General features: G+C 39.4%; 1 protein-coding gene across 1 annotated transcript in view; it reads right to left on the bottom strand.

Annotated features, from left to right (window-relative positions):
• Nucleotides 1-10,580: 10,580 nt before the first annotated feature.
• NTF3 (neurotrophin 3) overlaps nt 10,581-20,486 on the bottom strand; it is a 55,214-nt gene continuing 45,308 nt past the window's right edge. Inside the window, exon 2 of the mRNA XM_010312825.2 lies at nt 10,581-13,406. Within this exon, the coding sequence (XP_010311127.1) occupies nt 12,612-13,406 (795 nt within the window). The 3' untranslated portion in view covers nt 10,581-12,611. The remainder of the gene's footprint in view (nt 13,407-20,486) is intronic.

Below are 20,486 nucleotides of genomic sequence, written 5' to 3' on the forward strand. Positions count from 1 at the left end.
CTGAAAACACCTGGGACTTCCTCTTCACAGAACATCTTAAGTCAAAATGATGGTCTTGTGCTTCTCAGTGCATGCGTCTTTCTTTTACCTAGCTGGGATTTGTAGATAAACTGTAATAGGGATAATTCTTCCAGCCTGTGAGAGGCTTCAGGAATTGCAGAGCACAGCAGGTCTTAAAAAAAAAAAAAAAAAAAAAAAAAAAAAAAAAATCACAGCCATCTCATAGTCAGTCTAGCATCAAGGGCAAAAAGGGATCACTAAGTATATAAAAGTATACTTACCTGTGATGAACTATTATATCTTTCATTATTTTAAGGGAAAACTCATTTGTTTATGGGCTAGATTCATGTTTTCTGAGCACTTGACTCTGACAGTGCCAAAGAATCTCTCTCATTAGCCCAATCCCCTTTCTGCTCATACATGGTTCCTACTTTTAATCTGTCAGTACACATTGGTCTGGCAGACAAGAAAAGTGGTCTGAAAATTAGATTGTGATCCTTACTGAAAAGGAATATATCCTCATTTTGTCCTTCTTTTTAAGTCTGTGACGGAATCCATCACTCCCTAAGACAGGGATGCCCAGCCTGCAGCATACAAGCTGTTTCCAGCTGGCCAAATAATTCATCTCACAGTCTGGTTTTGGCCACCTTTCCTTAGAGTCCCTCACATGTGGGTGACAGACTAATAAATTAATCTGGAGAACTAATTAGGAAGGAAAGGAACAGCAATCTGGTTTACCCTGAGTAGCGCCCTCTAGCTCAACTTTCATTTAGAATTGGTTGGCTTTCTTAAGAGAATCACTCGTTTCTTGTGTCCGAGATGGTAACTTTTTCTTCAGCTACATAGCATCATAAACTCATAGACTCCCCTGCATCAGTTGTGGCAGTTTCCCAGCCTCTCCAAGGCAGCCAGGTAACACAGACACTTCCATCCAGAACCAGAAATTAACTGCAGAGGGGAGGGGAGAGAGATATGAAACCAAGCATTAGTGCTATCTCCACAGGAGTTTGTCAGCTCCAGTGACAGCGATTAGTCCTTTTCTTTTGACACCTTGGGATCTCCATGGTGAAGGATGCTCACCTATCCTGACAGCGAGGATGACATTAAACAGCATTTAAGTCAAAAGTGCAGGAAGGAGCCACACAGGAAGATGCAAAAAGGAAATAGCTCAAGTACTTTCATTTTCCTACAAGAAGTTTAAGCATCTGGAGTACTAGTCAGATCACATGAGACAGAAGAGGGTGAGTGTTTTTTCATCCATTTCTCCCAGTATCTAGTCTCCTCAGCTGATAAGAAGCCTGAATCTCCCAGGATCTCTTGTTGTGGTTCTAACCAAATTCTGTGTTCAGTGTTTGAAAAGTCTCCTTGCCTGTTTCCTCCATCTGCTCCCAATGAAGTAGTGTTTGTTGGAGTATTTTGCACCAGGTGGGAGGAGATCTCCAAAGTGCCTCATTAACAAGTACTTGCTTCTCTGCTCCTAAAGAGCAGGTCATACTTTGCTCTTCCAGCAGCCATCAAGAACTGTGGCTGAGCAAGAACTGGGCACAGAAGTAAGTCTGCAGTGATCATCTGCATGGCACTTGCTGCCAGCAAGACAGGAGGCTGGCATCAGCTATTTTTAATGCAAATGGTGGCACACCACTGCTTGTTTCTAGGATGTGTTGGCTCTGTTGGTGATACCAGTGGATCTAGATCTAACGACCTCTAAATTGACTTTATCACTTTTGTAAAACTTCTATATGTGTGAAACTGGCAGAGGGGGTGGGGGCAACTGATAATTTACTTTGTCAGGCCACTTTAGGCCTGACCCACTTCCCCCTAGAAGGGATGCACGTGCCTTGACCCCACAGCACCTTGTCAGACACCTTGATGCAAAGTGCTCATGAATGTGAGCTGGGGTGGCCAAACTGCAGATGTGTGTCCCACTCTCTGGCACCAAAGTTATAGCAACAATCACTTCTAATAGTGGGAGCAATACATTTTTTTGACTCTGAGTTTAAGGCAATACCAAGTCCATCTATGAACAGAAGTGGAAAGGCAAGAAAATAGGATCTGTTTTGCATGTAAGACACTCCATTTGTAAGTGGATGATGGTTAGTTTCTTCCCTTTGGATACAATGTACATTGGGCAAAGCAGTATGAGAGGGCAAAAGTACTCATCCTTCCTTGGGGTGACTCTGCTCCTAAGTCCCTTACTATGTAGGGAGAAGAAATGTGACTTCTGTGCCAAGGACCCTTTTAGTCCACATTCTAGATAATCAGTCTTATGCTGGAGGAATCCCTCATCTTTCCACGTGTTTCCTTTAAATCTTCCATAAATTGCTGGAGTCATCTACCAGTGACTTGGAAGGGCTTAGGACTTCATTGTAGAAACTTGCTTAAGGCTTGGATAGGGTATATTAATGGTAGGAGGGATAAACCCAGAGAAATTGTAAGGAAGTTTCTTTGGGCATACGAACAGAATATTCAACTGCAGCTGCAGCAGCCTTCTGAGCAGCTAAATGAGTAAAAGTCACTAAGCAAGGAGAAATTAATCTCAAATTAATCCCCAAAACGTTTTCTCTTCTCTTTCCTCACCACATGTTAGAGAGTGCTGCTGCCGGACCCCTCATTTGAAGGGAAGTGTCCAATTTGCCTTCAAACAAGTGATGTGGGCACCTAAGTCACTGAGGTGGTCTTGATAATTTCACCCCAGGTCTAAAGCTGTTTCCACAGTTACCCACTGAATGACTTCTTCCTCCAGTTCAGCACATTTCCAGTTATCTTTGCATGTAATTCATATTCCTTTCCCCAGCTCCCCATCCAGGTGACTGCATTCATATCCAAGTCTATTTGAATGACTTTTTCAAGTAAGAATTTGTGAAGTACTGCCAAATGCTTTACTGCACTCTAGATATTACTTTATCTGCTAATTTTGTTCTTTGATTTAAAAAAAACCCAAATGATCACTTTTATTTGGTGTGTTCTTTTCTTTATTCTATAAATCCATGGCATTTTATTGATCACAGTTCGATTATTAAGCACATAATCCAGAACCCACTGGAAATTTATGGAGCTTTTTACAAACTTCCGTGGACCTTGGATCGGGTCTTAAATGTTTACAGATTACTTGTGCTTTTTTTTTTTCCTAAGAATTTTAAGCAAAATTTATGGGATGGGAACTAGTACGATTGCTCATATTCTTGTTGCATTTGTTTTTTTAGTGAATCACTATTATTTCCAGCAATAAAATCACTAAGGAACCTTATTATTGCCCTCATTCATAAAAACATTTGACCATGCGCTTAACTTTAAGTGCAGGGCTAATCTTACCAACTTCAAGACAGCTATTCTTCTCTTTAAAATTGGGCACATGCTTAAGGGCTATTTTGGATCAAGACCTATGCAAGCAGGCTGGCTGAATTAAATCCACTTAAATGCAGCCCAAGCTATGGAACTGGCTCTCAGTAAATCCTAACTCTGTATCTTTTTGAAGAATGGATCTATAAACCACTCCCACAGCCAGATGGACAGAGTGGGATTACAGGTTTAAGTGAGGAATTTGTTAGGAGTGGTTACCCTGATTATTAACAGAGACCCACTACAAGTTTTAAGCACGAAAATCTCCCTGACAGCAGAATTTCAGCTCAAGCTATTATATTTTACTTTCACAGGAAAGTAATGGATTTTACAAGGCAGTAATCAGAGAGGGAGGAACCCTATGAGGAAAAAAAATTAATTATTCCTATTATCAAAGGTCGGCTGATCTTTTTTTCTTAAGATTACAAACTTTTGGATTTTTTTTTTTTTTCCTTTTTTGCTTCTCTCACCTATTGTTGTCCTTGTTAAACTCCAGTTTTGGCTTTGCAGTGAATTTCTTGGTATCAGCTTCTGTGTTACTTGCTGTATTCACACCTCCTGAACTGTAGTTGTTTTGGAGCCTGCACTGTTCCCACTGAGTAGATCATTCCTTGGGGCAATGGAATTATTAGTAAACACTTCATGGAATAATGAATGACACTTTCTTCAGATTATGTTTAGGAATTATGAAATCTTTGGCATTTATGAAGACTTTATGGAAAAGCAGACGAAGAGAGAAATCTCAAGGAAGTTTTCCAAGCACACAAAGTCAAGCTGTATGCCCAACTTTGCAAACTGAGTCATTACTGAAGGCTAGTTGTCCTGGTTTTCAGCTAGGATAGAGTTAATTTTCACAAGAAGCTAGGAGGGGACAGAGCCACGACAGCTGACCCAAACTAGCCAAAGGGATATTCCATACCATATGACCTCATGCTCAGTACATGAAGGGGGGTGGGGGTGGGTGGTGAAGGGTGGAAGAGTTGGCAGGGAGGAGGAATTGCTGCTTGGGGACTGGCGGGGTATGGGTTCTGGGCGGTGAGAAAATTGCATTGTGTATCACCTGCTCTGTATATTCTTTTATTAGTATTGTTGTTGTTATCTTCCTCAATTCAGGATGTGATGCTTACCCACAATGAATCATTTCAGTTTATTTCAGATCGTAGTTCTGGAGTGTTTCTAATATGGTAAAAGTTATCGTCTAATTATACTCAATATTTGCTTACTGAAAAATGCTTGGGAAAGACAAAATGTAAAGTTTTCTGTGAATTAAAAAGAAACAGAGGTGGGCACCTCTGTTCAGCAGGACTGGGTTCTTCATTTTAGTTGAGATTAGATTGTTGTTATCAAAAGCAGTTTTGTTTCTGAACAAAAGCATCTTCACAGAGTTGGTAGTGTGCACATGCTATCTTAATTTTCCAGTGTTTCTTGTGTTAACAATAGTTATGGATTTCAGAATTTAATTCTGAAAGCCAATACCTGCAAGTCTAGCTTTTACTTCCTTCTCATCATTTCTTCATGCAAAACAAGGCCCAATGAACTTATATCTGAAGAAATAAGTAAAGTTAGTTTTGAATGCTATACATGGTGGTTCTCAGGGGAAACTATTTAGCTGGTGCCATAGAAAGCCCCTGGGTTTACCTGGTGAATTACATTGAATCAATCTGAGACCTGACAACGATTTCCCTCCATGCAGGGCAAATGTAGTTTAAAGCTGCTGCAGCATAGAGGTGTATGCCCCTTGTAATCTATCATCACATTAAATAATTCAACTGGTATTCATCATGTAGCTACACAGGCAGCAGCTATGTGGTATATAGAAATTGAAAGTCTGATCAAGTACAGAGCTCAACACCTGCTTTAGAATGTCACAGGCATAATTCCAAGCTTTGCTGTATTAGTAGGAACTGGGATGAATCCTACTGAAGTCAGACATTAAACCTGCTTGAGATCAGAGTAGAGTTACGTATTTATTAGTTGTGTCTGCAGTGGTTCCCCCTAAAACTGTATGGGCGACCTGAAAACTTTCCACTATTCAGGTTGACTTCTTCTGTACGTTCTGGGTGCAACTGAAACTGTTCAAGAGTAAATATTACCAAAAAAACCTCATCCACTTTTGCCTTCCTCTTTAGTTTTTCACTTTGTGTGACCCAGGTTCAAGCCATTGCAGGATTGCCTTGATATTTCTTAAACTTGATTTACAAAATGTCAGCATGGATTCTTCTCCTCAAAGATTCCATAGGAGGAGATGAAGGACCTGTCCCAGGATCAACCTGTGAGATGATGGAGTTGATCTCATGCTCTCTTTGCCTGGCTGTTGTGAATGGGGAATTGTGTTGTGCAGCTATACTGCTATTGCTCTTTTTGTGCCACTGACACAGCCTAGTCTCCGTGACATTTAAAAAATGAGAGGAAGGAGCCACAGAGACTGCTGAGCCCTTCTCCTCAATCCAGTCATGGTACTATGGTGTTCCTCTTCCCCACTCACATATAAATGCTCCCCACAGCAGGATCTACATCAGAAAACTTCACCACATGGAAAATAGATCACCCTATGAATCTACTAAAGGAGAATTTTCCTCTTCCGTCTAACTTACATTCTCCAGCATCCTCATATTTGTCTGAGAAAACTACATGCAGCAGGCCTTTCTCAGGAACCCATGTATTCCATTTCTGTGGAAAAAACAACAACAAAAAGCCATGGGAGTTTGAGACAAAACTGTTCCCATGAGAACTCCCTCTTACATAAGTGCCGTTATCTGATTATGCTGGGAGAAGGGATTTTTTTCACCTTTATGCCTGCCTAGGACAAGTACCATGTCCTCATGCCAAGTCTCCGGAATCCAAGATGGCCAAGATTATTGACCTAGGGGATATGTGCTTCTGAGTCAGATCCTGAGATCAGGAGGATCATGATGGGTGTATAGTCTAGTTTATGTGTTTGAGGGGTCTAATTTTCACAGAACCAATACAATAATTATTGCCCCACTCATCCCACTTCTGCCCTTCAGCCCTCCAGTCAGCCCATTTCTACCTCCTCAAGATTTCAAACATATGTCCTTGTGATATCACAGCATAGACACTCTGACTGTGGCAGCTGAGCTCTCACTCTCTGCAGAATGGAAAAATGTCCTTCCTGGAAGTTTCTTCCTCAGGATATAAATTCAGGGATCACGCTCTGACCTGTGATTTGGCTCATATATTGGCGTTATGGGGTATGCTCTGTCAGCGGTGTAGAAATGAACAAATTTCTCTCTTCTGAACTTAATGGGAATCACATTTAGTAGCTTTGTGCAATAACAAAGATTAAAAAAAAATTCACTCCATATGAGCAGTGGGCTGTGTCACATATGAATCAAACTCAAGGTATTTGTAATAACTTGACAAAAGCTGCTGTTCAATATTTTAAAACATACTTAATCTCTGAGCTTGAGAAGAAGATTTTGTCACTGCCACACTTTTGATTTAACTATCTACTGTACAAATGTGAGACTTAAAACTTCTACATTGCCCGGCAACTTTAGAGCCATATTTCTGCTCCATTATCTACAAAGATTGCACTCTGCAAACATCTACAAGCAGTAAATTCAGGTGCTTATTATATAAAATACCATGTGTAAAACAAAACCAACATTTGTATTAAAATTCCTTTCTCAGACACTAAGAACATAAATGGGAAACAACAGAAGTTATTTACAGTGCTAGACACAGTATTTTACTGCATACTCCCATTTAAAGGGTTTTTTTCTTTTGTACATTCCTGCTAAATATATGTGCACTGGTCATATCAGACAGTTCAAAACATATTTTAAAACTTAAATCCCTGGAAATAGACAAAGTAATGAACAATTTTTATGACATCGATGTTAAAACCTTGGCCTGTTTTGTGTGGTGGATAATGCTTTCAACTTAGGCTCCCCCTTCTGCATTCAATTTGGTGTAATACCTTCTGAGCCAAATTCTGCCCTCACTTAACAGCTTCATAGTCCGAAGTGCTGACAACAGGGGCTGTATAGGTCTAACTGAGAGCAAAACTTCATCATATGTGCTCAGTGAGCATAGTTAATTCCTAATCAATGCAGTGGGATTGATCTCATAGAGGTTTATTTTCCTTTTGAATTCATATTTCAGATGATCTAATATTTCTTTAACCATTATCATAGCAAGAAAGAGTCTTTCATCTGAGGTTATAGTTGAATAATCTCTCTCCCTTACTTTCCTAAATCTCTGTAAGATGTTTGTCACCTAACAGCTATGATTCCCATTTTTTTCAGCGCTTACTTTCCTTTTCTCCCAACTTTCATGGAAATATTTTTGCTTAGAGAAAAGGATTATCCTACCTTCTTCCTTAGCAGACTCTCTTGGACACATTAGTGCTTTCTGTCAAGTCGTCTCAATGTAATTGGTAATAATGGAGCTGCTCTATCAATGATGCTCTATCCTCCCTATGACACAGGTAAATATTAACAACATGCTGTGTTTTACAGAGGGGACAGAATGGCATGCTGCAACACAGCACCCTTTTACAGAAGGTCCATCCAGGTTCACATAAGGCATGCTTCTGGGCAGGCAAAAAATGCAAAATGAGAAACTGTCCTTCTGTCAAAGGTCTGCTTGGCATCTCAATCCTTGGACATGCAGGAAGCAACCCTTGATTATGCAGCCCTTGATCATGCAGCTTGCAGCTCCAGACTGAAAGCAGAGCAGATGATTTGGGAAGGTGGATGTAAAGATGGCGTTGGGCTGCCTCAGTCTCTTTTTACTCCTTAGCTGCTGTGCACACAGCCGCTTCACAAGTGTGATTTAGAGCAGCCTGGTCATGATCTCACCTAATTGTGTGGCTAACGGCTCCAAAATAGGACCCTGTGATCAAAATGTCCGGAAACATGAGGTCATGACATCAAAAGGCCAGTTCCATAGTGAAAGTATGTCTTTCAGGTGCGCTGGCTTCAAAGCTCAGCAGTAAAACAAAGGAGAAATCTATATTTCGGGACCTTCATGAAAAGCATTACCATTTGCTGTTCATCAGCGGTACCAAAGCAGCTAAAAATTACAAAAAAGAAAGAAAGAAAGAAAGAAAATTATCCAGCTCATGAATGTAATAAGTTTCAGGAAAAAGTACATTTTTTGCCACAGAGGTTAGTTAAATAATTTAACTGGGAATGTCATTGCTGATCTCTGCAATAACCTGCACAGAGCTGCACAGACCTACAGTGGTAGCGAATGGCTGATTCTCTCAGGAAAGGTTTTGTTATCCTCATATTGCTTGACTTTTTTACACCACATCTGTGCTTGCTTCATCATTCTGCCATCTGCTTTAACAAAATACAGGCAAAGTATTTCAGAAAACAACCCCTCCACAATTTAAAATACTCCAACCCAGAGCACAGCCTTTACTTCTCACAAGCTGTAGTGCTTATTATCTTCTCCTCCTCCTCCTCCTCCTCCCTCAGCCACCCCACCACATGCATGATGAATTACATACGCGTACTAAGTGTGGAGAACACAGAATCCCATTGATTTTGCCATAATGTTTCTATTAAATGATATGAATCATTATGCGCTTTACTACCCTGTGCAAATGTGTTTGCTGAAAGGTCAGAAATAGCAGGTCATTATCATTAAATTTTTAATTTTGGAACTCCCAATCAATCAGACTCGTTTCCTGGTTGGTATCTTCTGCATGTACATAATGTATAGCCGAGTGAAAGACTCTGATTGCTAAAGCATCGAAATAACAGAGTAGGAGCAGAGTAGTTTCAAGCACACACTCTGTATAGTCCAGTCAAAGTTTCTTCCTGGTGCAGCCGCACAAATCTCTTGGTAGCAGTAAACTCGCTGCACAGACTTCATTCCTGAACACATGTTCAAAGGTGATAAAATAAATGCAGATGGTTTCCCAAAACCTCAGTGGAGCATTTTTTACTGTTACTAAATGGACTGTAAAAAAACTAGGGAAAAAATGGAGAAAATACAGTTTGACACAGACAGGCAATTTCAGAATAGCATTCGGTCGTTTGGGAGAAAAGCTAAAAAAAATGTGTGTTTATAATGATCTATTGGCAAAACAGTATTGACAGAGCATCTGAGCTGCCTAATGGGAGTGAGTTTTAGAATACTCAAATTAAACTAGCATTGCGAGCTGAATATTTTGCTTAATTACTTAACACACATACAAAAAAGTTGGATAGGAACTTTGAATTCATTGTGCCGTGACTGAAGTTGACAATAAAACCATCCCCGGCTACAGTGAAAACAGGATTAGGCCTTAACAAATTTATTACAGGCTTTGTTTACAAACTTGTTACAAAATTATACAGCATCTTATGCGTACACAGGATTTACAAGAACGCGTAACTGATGTGTGCAATTGCTCCGCTCTCTGGTTGAGATCTGCAGGTTTTTCTTTGCTCAGGGCCTGATCCAGCTTCCACTGGAGAAGGTGAGAATTTTTCCATTGACTTTAGTGGAAACTGGATCAGATCCAGAGGGTAACACTTCCGTTCATTGTTATTCTGGGGTGGGAAAGAGGCAGCCGATCTAATAACCTTATGCACCATGCTTCTTTCTCATTTAATGTGTTTCAGATGACGGGTGCTGTATTTACTCTGATGCATTTTTGCTGGCTGCTTGTAAAATACTTGGTGCATTGATAAAGAGTCAAAGTCCAGTTCCTGTTACTGGATTTACAGTGGAAAATGACAAATTGTTTTCTTTGAACCTCCCTTGATTTTCAGTCAGCAGAAATAAAGGCATTAGGATCATCTCTGATGTTGTTTACATTGCTATAAACCTATATTTTCTCCCCCGTCTTCAGTAGAATTTATCTGGATTTACAGTGATGTGAACAAGCGTGGCATCCACACTGTAGCAACAAGGTAGTTTCCAATTAGTGGGATATAGGTTCTGTGAGCACCAGTGACTAACCAAGCTCAATCAGTTTTCTTACTTCCTCTTCTCATATGAAGACAGATCTATCTGGCATATTGAAGCAAGGAGATCTCTAAAGTTAATGATCCATGACAATATCTGCCCTCAATTTCTCACAGCATCTGAAAATTATCTTTATTTAGGAATTAAGGGTGTAAAATTAGGTTTTTAACTTGCAGAATTTTTCAGTGGGACAGGACTCTGAAAAATATGCTTGTCCTTCCAAGCTGAAAAATTAGCAGGTAGGGATTATTTTTTCCCTGTTGAAGCTTAAATTTTCCTACCAGTAAAACTAGAAAAAATTCTGTTGAGGATTTTTTTTTTTTTTTGATGTTTTCCAAGTAAAGAGAATACAGGAGAAACTCTAGTCAGATCTGTCAGATACCGAGTTCCTCATCACATTACATACACTCTTTCCTTTTAACAATTGCCTTGGTATTGAACCTCTGAAGTTATTATTGCTTGAAGCAAAGTTAGGGTTTAGTTCTGTGAGGTGATGATATTTCCTGTGAGATAAATACTCTGGCCTCATGTTGAAAGTTGAGATGGTTCTCAAAACCTTTGTTTATGGCCTCCCCTGCAGAATTATACCTACACACTCCAGCATGGCTTTCACAGTCACTGCTAGTCCAGTGCTTGGCCTCATGACTAGTCCAGTGCTTGGCCTCATGAACAACCTGTCCCATTCTCTGGTGGTTTTATGATGTGTAACACTCTCTGTAAGACGTTAGGGGAGACCATCCAATTTGCTGCCTCTGATGACCTATTGCAGTTTTGATGTTGGTTCTCCAGTAGCAAAAACTCTATGAAGGCATCCTGCAACCTTGGTTTTGAGTGCTCTGATCTCATTCTCATTTGCAATGCTGAACACGCTACAACAGTGAAAGCCGTACTGTAAAAAGCTAAGACCACTACAGCTGTAATGCTTTTTGAATGGCTGGCATTTTTCAGCCCTGACTGTGTGTTAAGATCTAGCTAGACACAGATAACATGTGCAGTCCAATCTTAATTCTGTTGATATCCATGACAAGACTCTCATTTACTTTTATGGGAGTAGGATCTCATCCAGGGCATTATACAGCTAATGTATAATAGACTATCTCTTCAAGTAGTGTAATTATTACTGTTCCCAGCGGAGCTACATGACAATACAAAGAAGAGTTTGAGGTATATATATGCTATTACATTTGTCTGTCCTAAGTGACAACTCACCTGTATAATTGGAGAACTTCATTTTAATTATGGACTACCTGGATTTAAGTCACCATACTGGTCAAAAAGATATATTATTTCATGTCCCTGTGAAAGCTACTGGGTTTGTTGAGCAGTTCTACACATTTTTCCCTCTGTGAAAAATGGAGAATGGATTGCTGAGGAGAACAGCTTCATACGGGTGTGCGGCTTTGATATCCATGCCAAGATATCTTTCTTTACTACAATTTGCAAGCCAAGGGCTCTTTTAATGTTAAGACACCACCGGATTTATTTCTACTTTAAAAACAGACAGAGAGGAATGATGCAGCAATGCAAACAGAAGATAATTGATTCGTGTGAGGAGGAAGAGGCTGATCACAATAAATAGTAAATTCTGAAGAAATCATCTTTTATGTATTATATTAATGATCAGTTTAGATTGGTTCTTGGCTTCGGTAAGTTTCTACTACAAATATTTTAGATTTTTTTCATATTTTTTCTACGACGAACTGGCAGCATTAGAAACAGTTGCAAAACAAATGTGCTTCAAAAACATAAACGAAAGTTGCTGGATTATTTAGCAGTCATTCTGCAATGCTAACAGAGGGAAAATGGTCATTTCACTGGCAACAACAGGCATAATACACAGAAATTGTATTTTATGGCTGCTTGATGCCTGAAACATTGACATCATCTGCAGGCTACAACATGCACTTTGGTCCATTTTGTTTTCGTGGTGAGGAGTCAACACTGCATCCAAATAATTGTGAATGTATAGATTGGGGAATATAAATATGTACACAACTCTTGACATTGATCTGATTTTTAACAAGTTTACTAAATGACAGTCACTGGCTTGACAATACTGAATGAAAAATACTGATTTTACACAGATTTTACAGTAAGGTTACTGTATGCTGCCGACAAGCAGTGTCACAAACATAGTCTAAAAAAAAAACCCGGAGTTGCCCACAGCAGAGGCACACACCCTTTGCTCTTGTTTATTGAGAGAGAAAGCTTATATACTGTAGATTTGCTGAAGTTTAATAAATAAGGTCAACTTATAATATATAAAACAATATAAACATTTATATGCTACATGCATATCATATAATTTAAAGTAATAATTTATATAGCAAAGAGATGCAGATTTATGTTCTTCCTATTTTCCTTGACAATGCACACACGCAGGAGGTGTCTATTCTTATCCATCTCCAGCCTACCAGTTTATTATTTTCTGAAGTTAGTGCTCTAACATAAGTTTGGGATGTCTTGCATTGGGAGTTCCAGTGCTTGTCATCAATGCCACGGCAGCCATTTTTTACAGGCTTGGCTTCTTTACACCTTGTTTCATAAAAGTATTGCTTAACTGGAGAGTTGCCTGTTTTAATTTCTCCCAGCACAGTTACCTGGTGTCCTCTAATGTCGATTGCAGATGATTTGTCCGTGACCCATAAACTTTCACTGTCACAAACGGAATATTCCCCTCGGTGGCTCTTGTGCTCTGCGTACCTTTTCCGCCGGGAGGTTCTGTTCACCACCACCGAATTTCCAATATAATCCTCCATGAGGTACAGTGGTGGCGGTTCCAGCGGCGTGTTGCCACTCAAGAGGACTCGGGGAGAGTTGTAGCGTCTCTGCTGCCTTAAGAGGTCTGTATCCATTGAGATAACTGGCTGGAAGTCTGATTTCACATTTTCATCTCCTTCCATGTCTTGCTGAGTGTCTGCTTTCTGCACTGTGTTTTGATAGTTTTCCTTAATATCTACCATCTGCTTAGAAAGCTTGTTTTTCAAAATGTCTGCCTGAATGAGTTTAATAATAAGAGAATTTATTGAATCTTCTGGCAAACTCCTTTGATCCATGTTGGTAGACTGGATGCCACGAAGATAAGCGAGAAATATCACATAAAACAAGATGGACATCACCTTGTTCACCTGTAAGATCTGCAAAGAAACAGAAAGTCAACATAAAAATAAATAAGGAAATTTACTAGATACTGTAGACATGAAAATTCAGATTTGTTTTTAACGTCTTACATCTTCTGCACGTTATAGATACAGATAGGTTATGTGTTTCTTTTAAGATAATTTTTCACTATATTTTATAATGAATGCAACAGTTTTCTGACTTTTTTTCCAGTGTTTCATCTATATTTCATGCACTTTTCAGGATGACCTCGCTTTTCCTTTTTCCATGTATAGTAGCAGATACATGAGTTAGATCCTTTCTCTACAGAGGTAGGTCACTAGTCTTGGGATAGTATGTCCAGGTCTTGGCAGCAGAGAGAGGCCGAATTACTTTCACAGAATCTATTCTACAGAGTGGTTTAGTTTCAAAATTGCAAGATCATGCAGAGTAGCAGATTATCTAATGGTGTAAAATGAAGAAGTTCTGACTTTGCTAAGTGTTGTCAATTTTTGTGTGTTGACATCTCATGTATCCCTCAAATTCCTATTCATCGAACGGCTTGTGTTTAACTTTACCCTACGAGCATCATCATATATGGGGAAATAAATACTGTGTTTCAATAGCTCTTTCTCTCTCTCTGGTGCTGTAAGGGAAAGTATTCTTGAAGGAAAAGGATGCAGCCAAGTAGCAAAGTGAGGTTTCTTATATTTTGAACTTCAGAAAGCAGCATTTAGACTTCTGTAATACAAGTGAGAAGTTCAGATGGATGCACAGACCATTTCGTACTGATTGTTTTCAGGGTTGGGGCCTGGGGTGATTTTTTTGTGTTGTTTTTAATGAAGTTCCTTCATTAGATTTATATGAAGTGAATCAAAACTGATTGTATTAGAAATATTCAAGGACAGATGGAGGACCTCCCCCTGCAAAACTGAAGAATCTTCTTCCAAAAGATCAGCATGAACTCAAGATCAAGATTTTGAAAACTGGACCTAAAAGTGTGCTTCTTCTCTGTACTGTACTTTGCTACGAACTGCTCTATATGGATTCTTGTACTGTCCTTGTAATTCTAGCTTATGAGTATCTTCTAGAAGTTAATTTGTCATTTCTGGCTAAATGTTCCTGTCATCCTGTTTGTGTAGTTGAGAACTGTGAACATTCATCTAAGGAGGTGATTTTTTTCCTTGTGCGTACTTGCATATTTTGTATTTGCATTTATATTTGAATGAAATTAGTTTTCAATGTAAAATACTAAATCATGGAAGCAAACCATCACTTCAAAGCACACATATTTTAATGAAATTATTGCGTAAGTGGATTGAAGGAGACAATATTAAACTCATGTTAGAGCAATCTCATACCACATGGGAAACCCTGCTTCAGGTGACTCAAAGCAGCCTTAAACTCATGTACTGCAAACACGTCCACTGCGTGTCAGACCACTAGCACTCTGGAATGAAGGTACAGAGTTACAGAACACAGAACGGATGGAGTTGGAAGGATTCCTAGGAGATAATCTAGTCCAATTCCATTGCTCAACGTAGGGTCAGCTAGAGCAGCTTGCACAGGGCTGTGCCCAGTCAGGTTTTGACTGTCTCCATGGATGGACACTCCATAACGCCTCTAGACAACCTGTCCCAGTGTTTGACCATTCTCACAGTAAAAAAACAAAGCAAAACAACAAAAACCCCAACTCATGTTTCAGTATCATTTCCTGCATCTCAATTTATGCCCATTGCCTCTTGTTCTTTCTTGCAACACCCCTGAGAAGAGCCTGGCTCTATCTTTTTTACTCCCTCCCATCAGGTATTTCTTCTTTGATGAGATACCCCTGAGCCTTTTCTTCTCCAGGCTGAGCAGCCCCAGCTTTCCCAGCCTCTCCTCATATGACAGATGCCCCAGTCCCTTAATCATCTTTGTGGACTTTTTCTTGTATGTCCATGTCTGTCCTGTACTGGGGACCCCAGAAGTGGACACAGCGCACCAGATGTGGCCTCACCAGTGCTGGGTTGAAGGGAAGGATCCTCTCCCTCAACCTGCTGGTGACATTCCGGGTACTTTGTGTTTTTCCCAGAAGAAACTACGAAGAAATCAAACCTCTTAAACAGAAAGTTTTCCACTTCTTCAAATCGCCATTGTCTGTTTAAGAAGGCAAACCATTTTCTATTTAAGAAGGCAAAGAAAAAAAAAAAGAAAAAAGTTTTACAGAAGAATCCTCTATCCACTTTAAGCAAAACTCCTTTCAACGACAGTGAGTCCCCACTTCATAGTTTGGAACTGCAGCAAAATCAGAGCTACCCTCTGTGGATGTGTGATCTGTCCTTTTATGGACAAGAAATGTGTTTTCTCCATTCTCAGTTTGTCACAGTATGAGTTCACCTAAATCTAGACTGTTGCTTGCAGCAATGTTATGCTTTGGAAAAAAAAGAAATCTCAGATTTTCAGTTACCATACAATTACTGTCATACCTAAATAAATACTAACTTAATGTAGATAGATCTCATAGGCCAGACTGTTCTGTATAAAAAGACCTTTTCCTGTGCAATTTGGCCTTCCCTCAGTAAATTATGTGCTTTGAAAAACAGTAAAAATATTATAAAACAGATGCCATTCAGCAAATTTCTTACAACACTCAGAAGGGCTAACCCACATGCGGTATGACACACAAGTCCATAGGATGGTGAGCAAAGCTCTGACAACGCTCAGCTCAAAAGCTGAAAGCATTATTCATGCCAACATGCAGCTGCATGTAATCACTAGTCTGCTTAGTTTCAAAACTAAGTGGCACTAGCAAAATACACAAGTTGGAGCAGGTGATGAGGTGGGAAAAGTAAGACTGGAGTTCCTGCAGACTCTCTTTAATATCATGCTGCACACAAAAATGAAGGGCTAGGCACCTCAGAATGAGAGCCATTCAAATAAACTATTTTTCTTCTCCATGGATGAACCCCGTTAATGGAAAAAAATGTTTAAGAGTATTTTAACCTAAAGTAAAATATCTTGTGAATTTGATGGAAAGGCTGTTAAACTACTCTCAAATTTGACTTGTAGTTTGATTTGTACTTGGGAAATTATTTGCTGCAAAGCTAAAAATGTTTCAGAACTAATCTTTACATTTTTCTGGGATTTTTGGCATGCAAAATTTGGAAAGAAAATACAAACACTTTGATGCGATTACAGTTTTCAAGGAGTTCCTCCAAAGCAGTTCACGTAGGAGGTTCATAAGTTGTGTGTTCAGAAATTCCAGTCCATGACTTGAACTTGTCAGGCTGCCCGTGAAGTCCAGCACCTCAGAATATGCCTAAGGCACTATTCTAGCTAGGAGAAATGGACATCACTAGGATACTGCAGCTGGTTGATGGCCTTGCCTCTATTTTGAGTATAAGAAAACCTAAAAGTATATTGGTTTGCAGGGCTGGGCAATATTGTTTTTGATAAATGGCTCTTTGGCCAAAATGTTTTTGTGTCTGTCTAAATTAAGGATAATTTGCAATTTGTACTTTTTACTTACCTTTTTTTTTTTTTGTTGTTGTTGTTAAACCAATACAAAGGAAAGAAAAATGTAAAATAATGAAATGTTTATGTTTTCATATTTTCAAAGCAAATCATTCTGATGTTGCTGGACATGCTTCAAAAGTTACACAATGTAATTCACAAAACAGAAAAAGTGCTTACTCAATATAGCGAGTATCTAGTGAGTAAGTTATCTATAGAGGAAACTTACACGCAGAGGCAGATTTCAACAGAGGTATCATGTCTAAAACACTGACCTAACTTCCAGGCTCTTGGGGCACAGGTTTGTATGGACCTTAGCAGAAGCTACTCCAGTACAAGTACCAGTAGCTCATTCTTTAGCCTTTTGGATAATGGTATAAAAATTCCCCAAGAATTTAGTCGTTGACATAAACTTTTCTGTTTTCTCATTAAAAATTCTTAAAATTAAAATGGTTCATTTCGGGTAGAAAGACAGATTTTGTTCAAGCCAAACTTTTTCTAGTTAGCTGCATATTGTGAAATCTTTTTTGTTGTTGCTGTTCTTCAAGGTTCTTCTTGAAACTTTCCACACGTAAATCCCTGAAAAGATCCATTTTATCTGTCTTTGCGGACTGTTTGCAGTCAAGTAAGTGTGATGAATGATCCTGTGAATGGACACAATACTATTTACACTCCTGCAGGAAGTACAGACTAGATTACTATATTTGGGGCCTGGGTCTGGGTATTGGCAACCATTTCCATGGTGAGCACAGAAAAAGAGCACAGCCCAGCAGCATGCTCCCTAGTCCAGTATTGGCTGAAGTATTGTTATTAGATACGAATATAGATCACCATAATCGGTGACTGTTTCCACTTCATTTCTGCCTGATATCTGATTGCGCTAGAGTATTAAGACTTAAATGGGTCTTCAGTATATATTGGATACATAGCACACATCCATTTGAATGAGTATAACCATCTTACTGTGCAGTACCTACTACATACCTGTTCTAGAAGCCATGTGGTTGTAGAACAGTTTAGATGGTAGTATGAATCCAGAACTGATCCATATCAACTGCATTCACATAAAAAGGTAGCCCTTGTTGACCTATCAGTTTATGGAAGACTCATCATTTGACTGAGGACTCAGTGGCAGACATCACCCAATTCCTTTTCTATTCCATATACTGGGATTTCAGCAAGGGCTACTGACATATTCCAGAAAGCTGTTTTTCCTGAGCTGCTGAAAAACTTTGGACCAGCTCTGCTTTTGTGCTGTGCTATTCTGTGTGCCCTTCTAGATGTTGGGATGTACCTTTGATGCTTTGAGGGCCTCCTAGAGATAATTAAAAAGGGGGCAGAGGGTACATGGCTCTCAAATCAGCCTTTAAATGTGCTTGGAAAACGCTCTGTTATGTGCAATTTGGAAAAGCACTGGACATCAAGGTAAGAAAACATGTTAGTCTCTTTGAGTTCGTCCCTTTGCATACTGCTAGTACCCCTTTACTCAGAGATACTACCCTGACTTTCAAAAGTGATTGCAAACATGGCAACAGAAGCAAAGATCATTAAAGGAACAAGGAGTAGAACTAAGTGACAATTAGGCATTATGAATGGTCCAGAGGGTTTGTGGGAGCACACATCACAGCATGGCAGGAAAACCAGCATATCCTGATAATATAGAGCCAGCTGTTAATTTGCACTGGCTTTGAGATTGCTGACATTTGTGGCACAGCGGGTAAAACCAAACACCATAGAAAATAAAAGCTCATGCATTGCAAAGTTGTTTGATCTTTCAACTGTAGCTTAGTTTTACTCTATTTTAATGGTTTGTATTCCTGCCTATCACTGCGGTGTTACCAGGATATTAATGCTGTCTAATCTAGGTGTCTCAGGGAAGGCCTAAATTTAGGAGAAGTAAACAAGCTTACCTCTTGCTTTCATCAATAAATTAAATCCCCAGTAGACCCTGGCAAATCTCTCTCTGCTCTTTTCAGACTCAACACTTTACATAGTATTGGAAAGCTTTGTTTAGATTTGTTTTGTTTAAAAAAACAAACAAACAAACAAAACACATTCCTTTATTTTGATCAGTCTCTGAACAGTCTATACAACTGATGACCGAAGTGTCATTTAATATGTTCTGTGAAAATAATGAAATTTTAGTACTGGGAGATACTGCCTAAGTATTTACTCTTAAGCCATTGCTAAGAAGAAGTGGAATAGAAGGAAAAGTGACTGGCAAATTTTACGTTCAGCATTGTAATACCCGACATGATTTATGTAAGTCAGCTTGAAGTATTTGGCACTTTCTGAAAAATTTAAGAGCAGCTTTTGTTCTTCAGACTGAGCAACTAACGATCATTTCTGGTGGCTGACAGCTTATTCAGGCTTTTGCCAAAGACGACAGTGTAATTATTCTCATTGCTTGCTAAGCACTGTTTTCACGAACTCACAGAAAGCAACAAGTAGCAGAATGCTCTGTTGATTCCCTCATCCTAATAACTACGTTGAGAAGAAATACAGCCGTTCTTCTCTGTGCTTAGGGGGACTGTGAAAAGGTACAGAACAAGAAAAATATCACTGCATTCTGAATATTCAGATATGAAATAATTGCGTATGAAAATTTGCACTGTATTTCAGAATAGTAATCAGCTATTTGTATAATATGTGCCTGCAGAAGAATTTATTAAGGTAGATTGCTGCAGAGTGCTGAATGCCCCTAGAGATGCTATGACCCTCCTGAACATTTTCATTTCTCAAGATACCGAAATTTCAACACATACGGATTGAAGCTAAAGCTTTCACAAGAGCCAGACCCACTAAGAAGCCGAAGCATTCAGAGACCAAATCAAGTGGGACTGAGTTATGGCATCCTCAGGGCCAACCAAACCATAAGCGAAGGAATTTGAAACTAATGCATTCCTCTTGCAGATGGGCTGGGGAGTGTGGCTACACATTGTACCTGAGGATGAGGTCATCGAAGTTTCTTAAGTCTCTGCAGCAGGTCACTTGCTTTTAGTCATGCATTACTCAAGGCCTTTTTCAAAAGAGAAGACACATCTGAGCACTGAGCCCCAGTAGCCTCCAGTGAAAAGTATATACCTAATCTCTTATGGAAATTGAGTTCAGCCTACTGAGTCACTGACATTTCCTTCTCCTCTTTAAATGATTGGCTGAGTAAAGCACAGCAAGACAGCTGTTCACCCAAGTATGAAAAACTCATCCGCACTTCTAACCAATCTACATTACTATTTATGATTACCGTTGTGACCATGACCCTACTAGTCATTGAGGACAGCTTTTCCAACTGGTGACATCTTTCTGAGGGACAGTTTTGTGATAACACATCTGCTGCAAGGAGCAATCTGTTTTCTGAACAGTTAAATGTGCTGTGTAGAACTGCAGCAATGTCCACTCATTTCAGACACAGCTGATTGCAACAACATGTGTTTCTACATTTGATCTTTCCACAAATATATCTTTTTGGAGATCAAAATGTGACCGTCTTACACATACCTGCCCGTTTCCAAGAGAAAGGTCAGGAGCAGTTCCTCGGTGCTTACCTCACTATTTGGAACAGCAGCTGCTTCTCACACCTTGTGCAAAGTTAATTCTGTTAGGTTTTTGGCCCCACACCTTCC

The sequence above is a fragment of the Balearica regulorum genome, chromosome 1 (assembly GCF_011004875.1).
Source record: "Balearica regulorum gibbericeps isolate bBalReg1 chromosome 1, bBalReg1.pri, whole genome shotgun sequence".
NCBI classification, from domain to species: Eukaryota; Metazoa; Chordata; class Aves; order Gruiformes; family Gruidae; genus Balearica; species Balearica regulorum.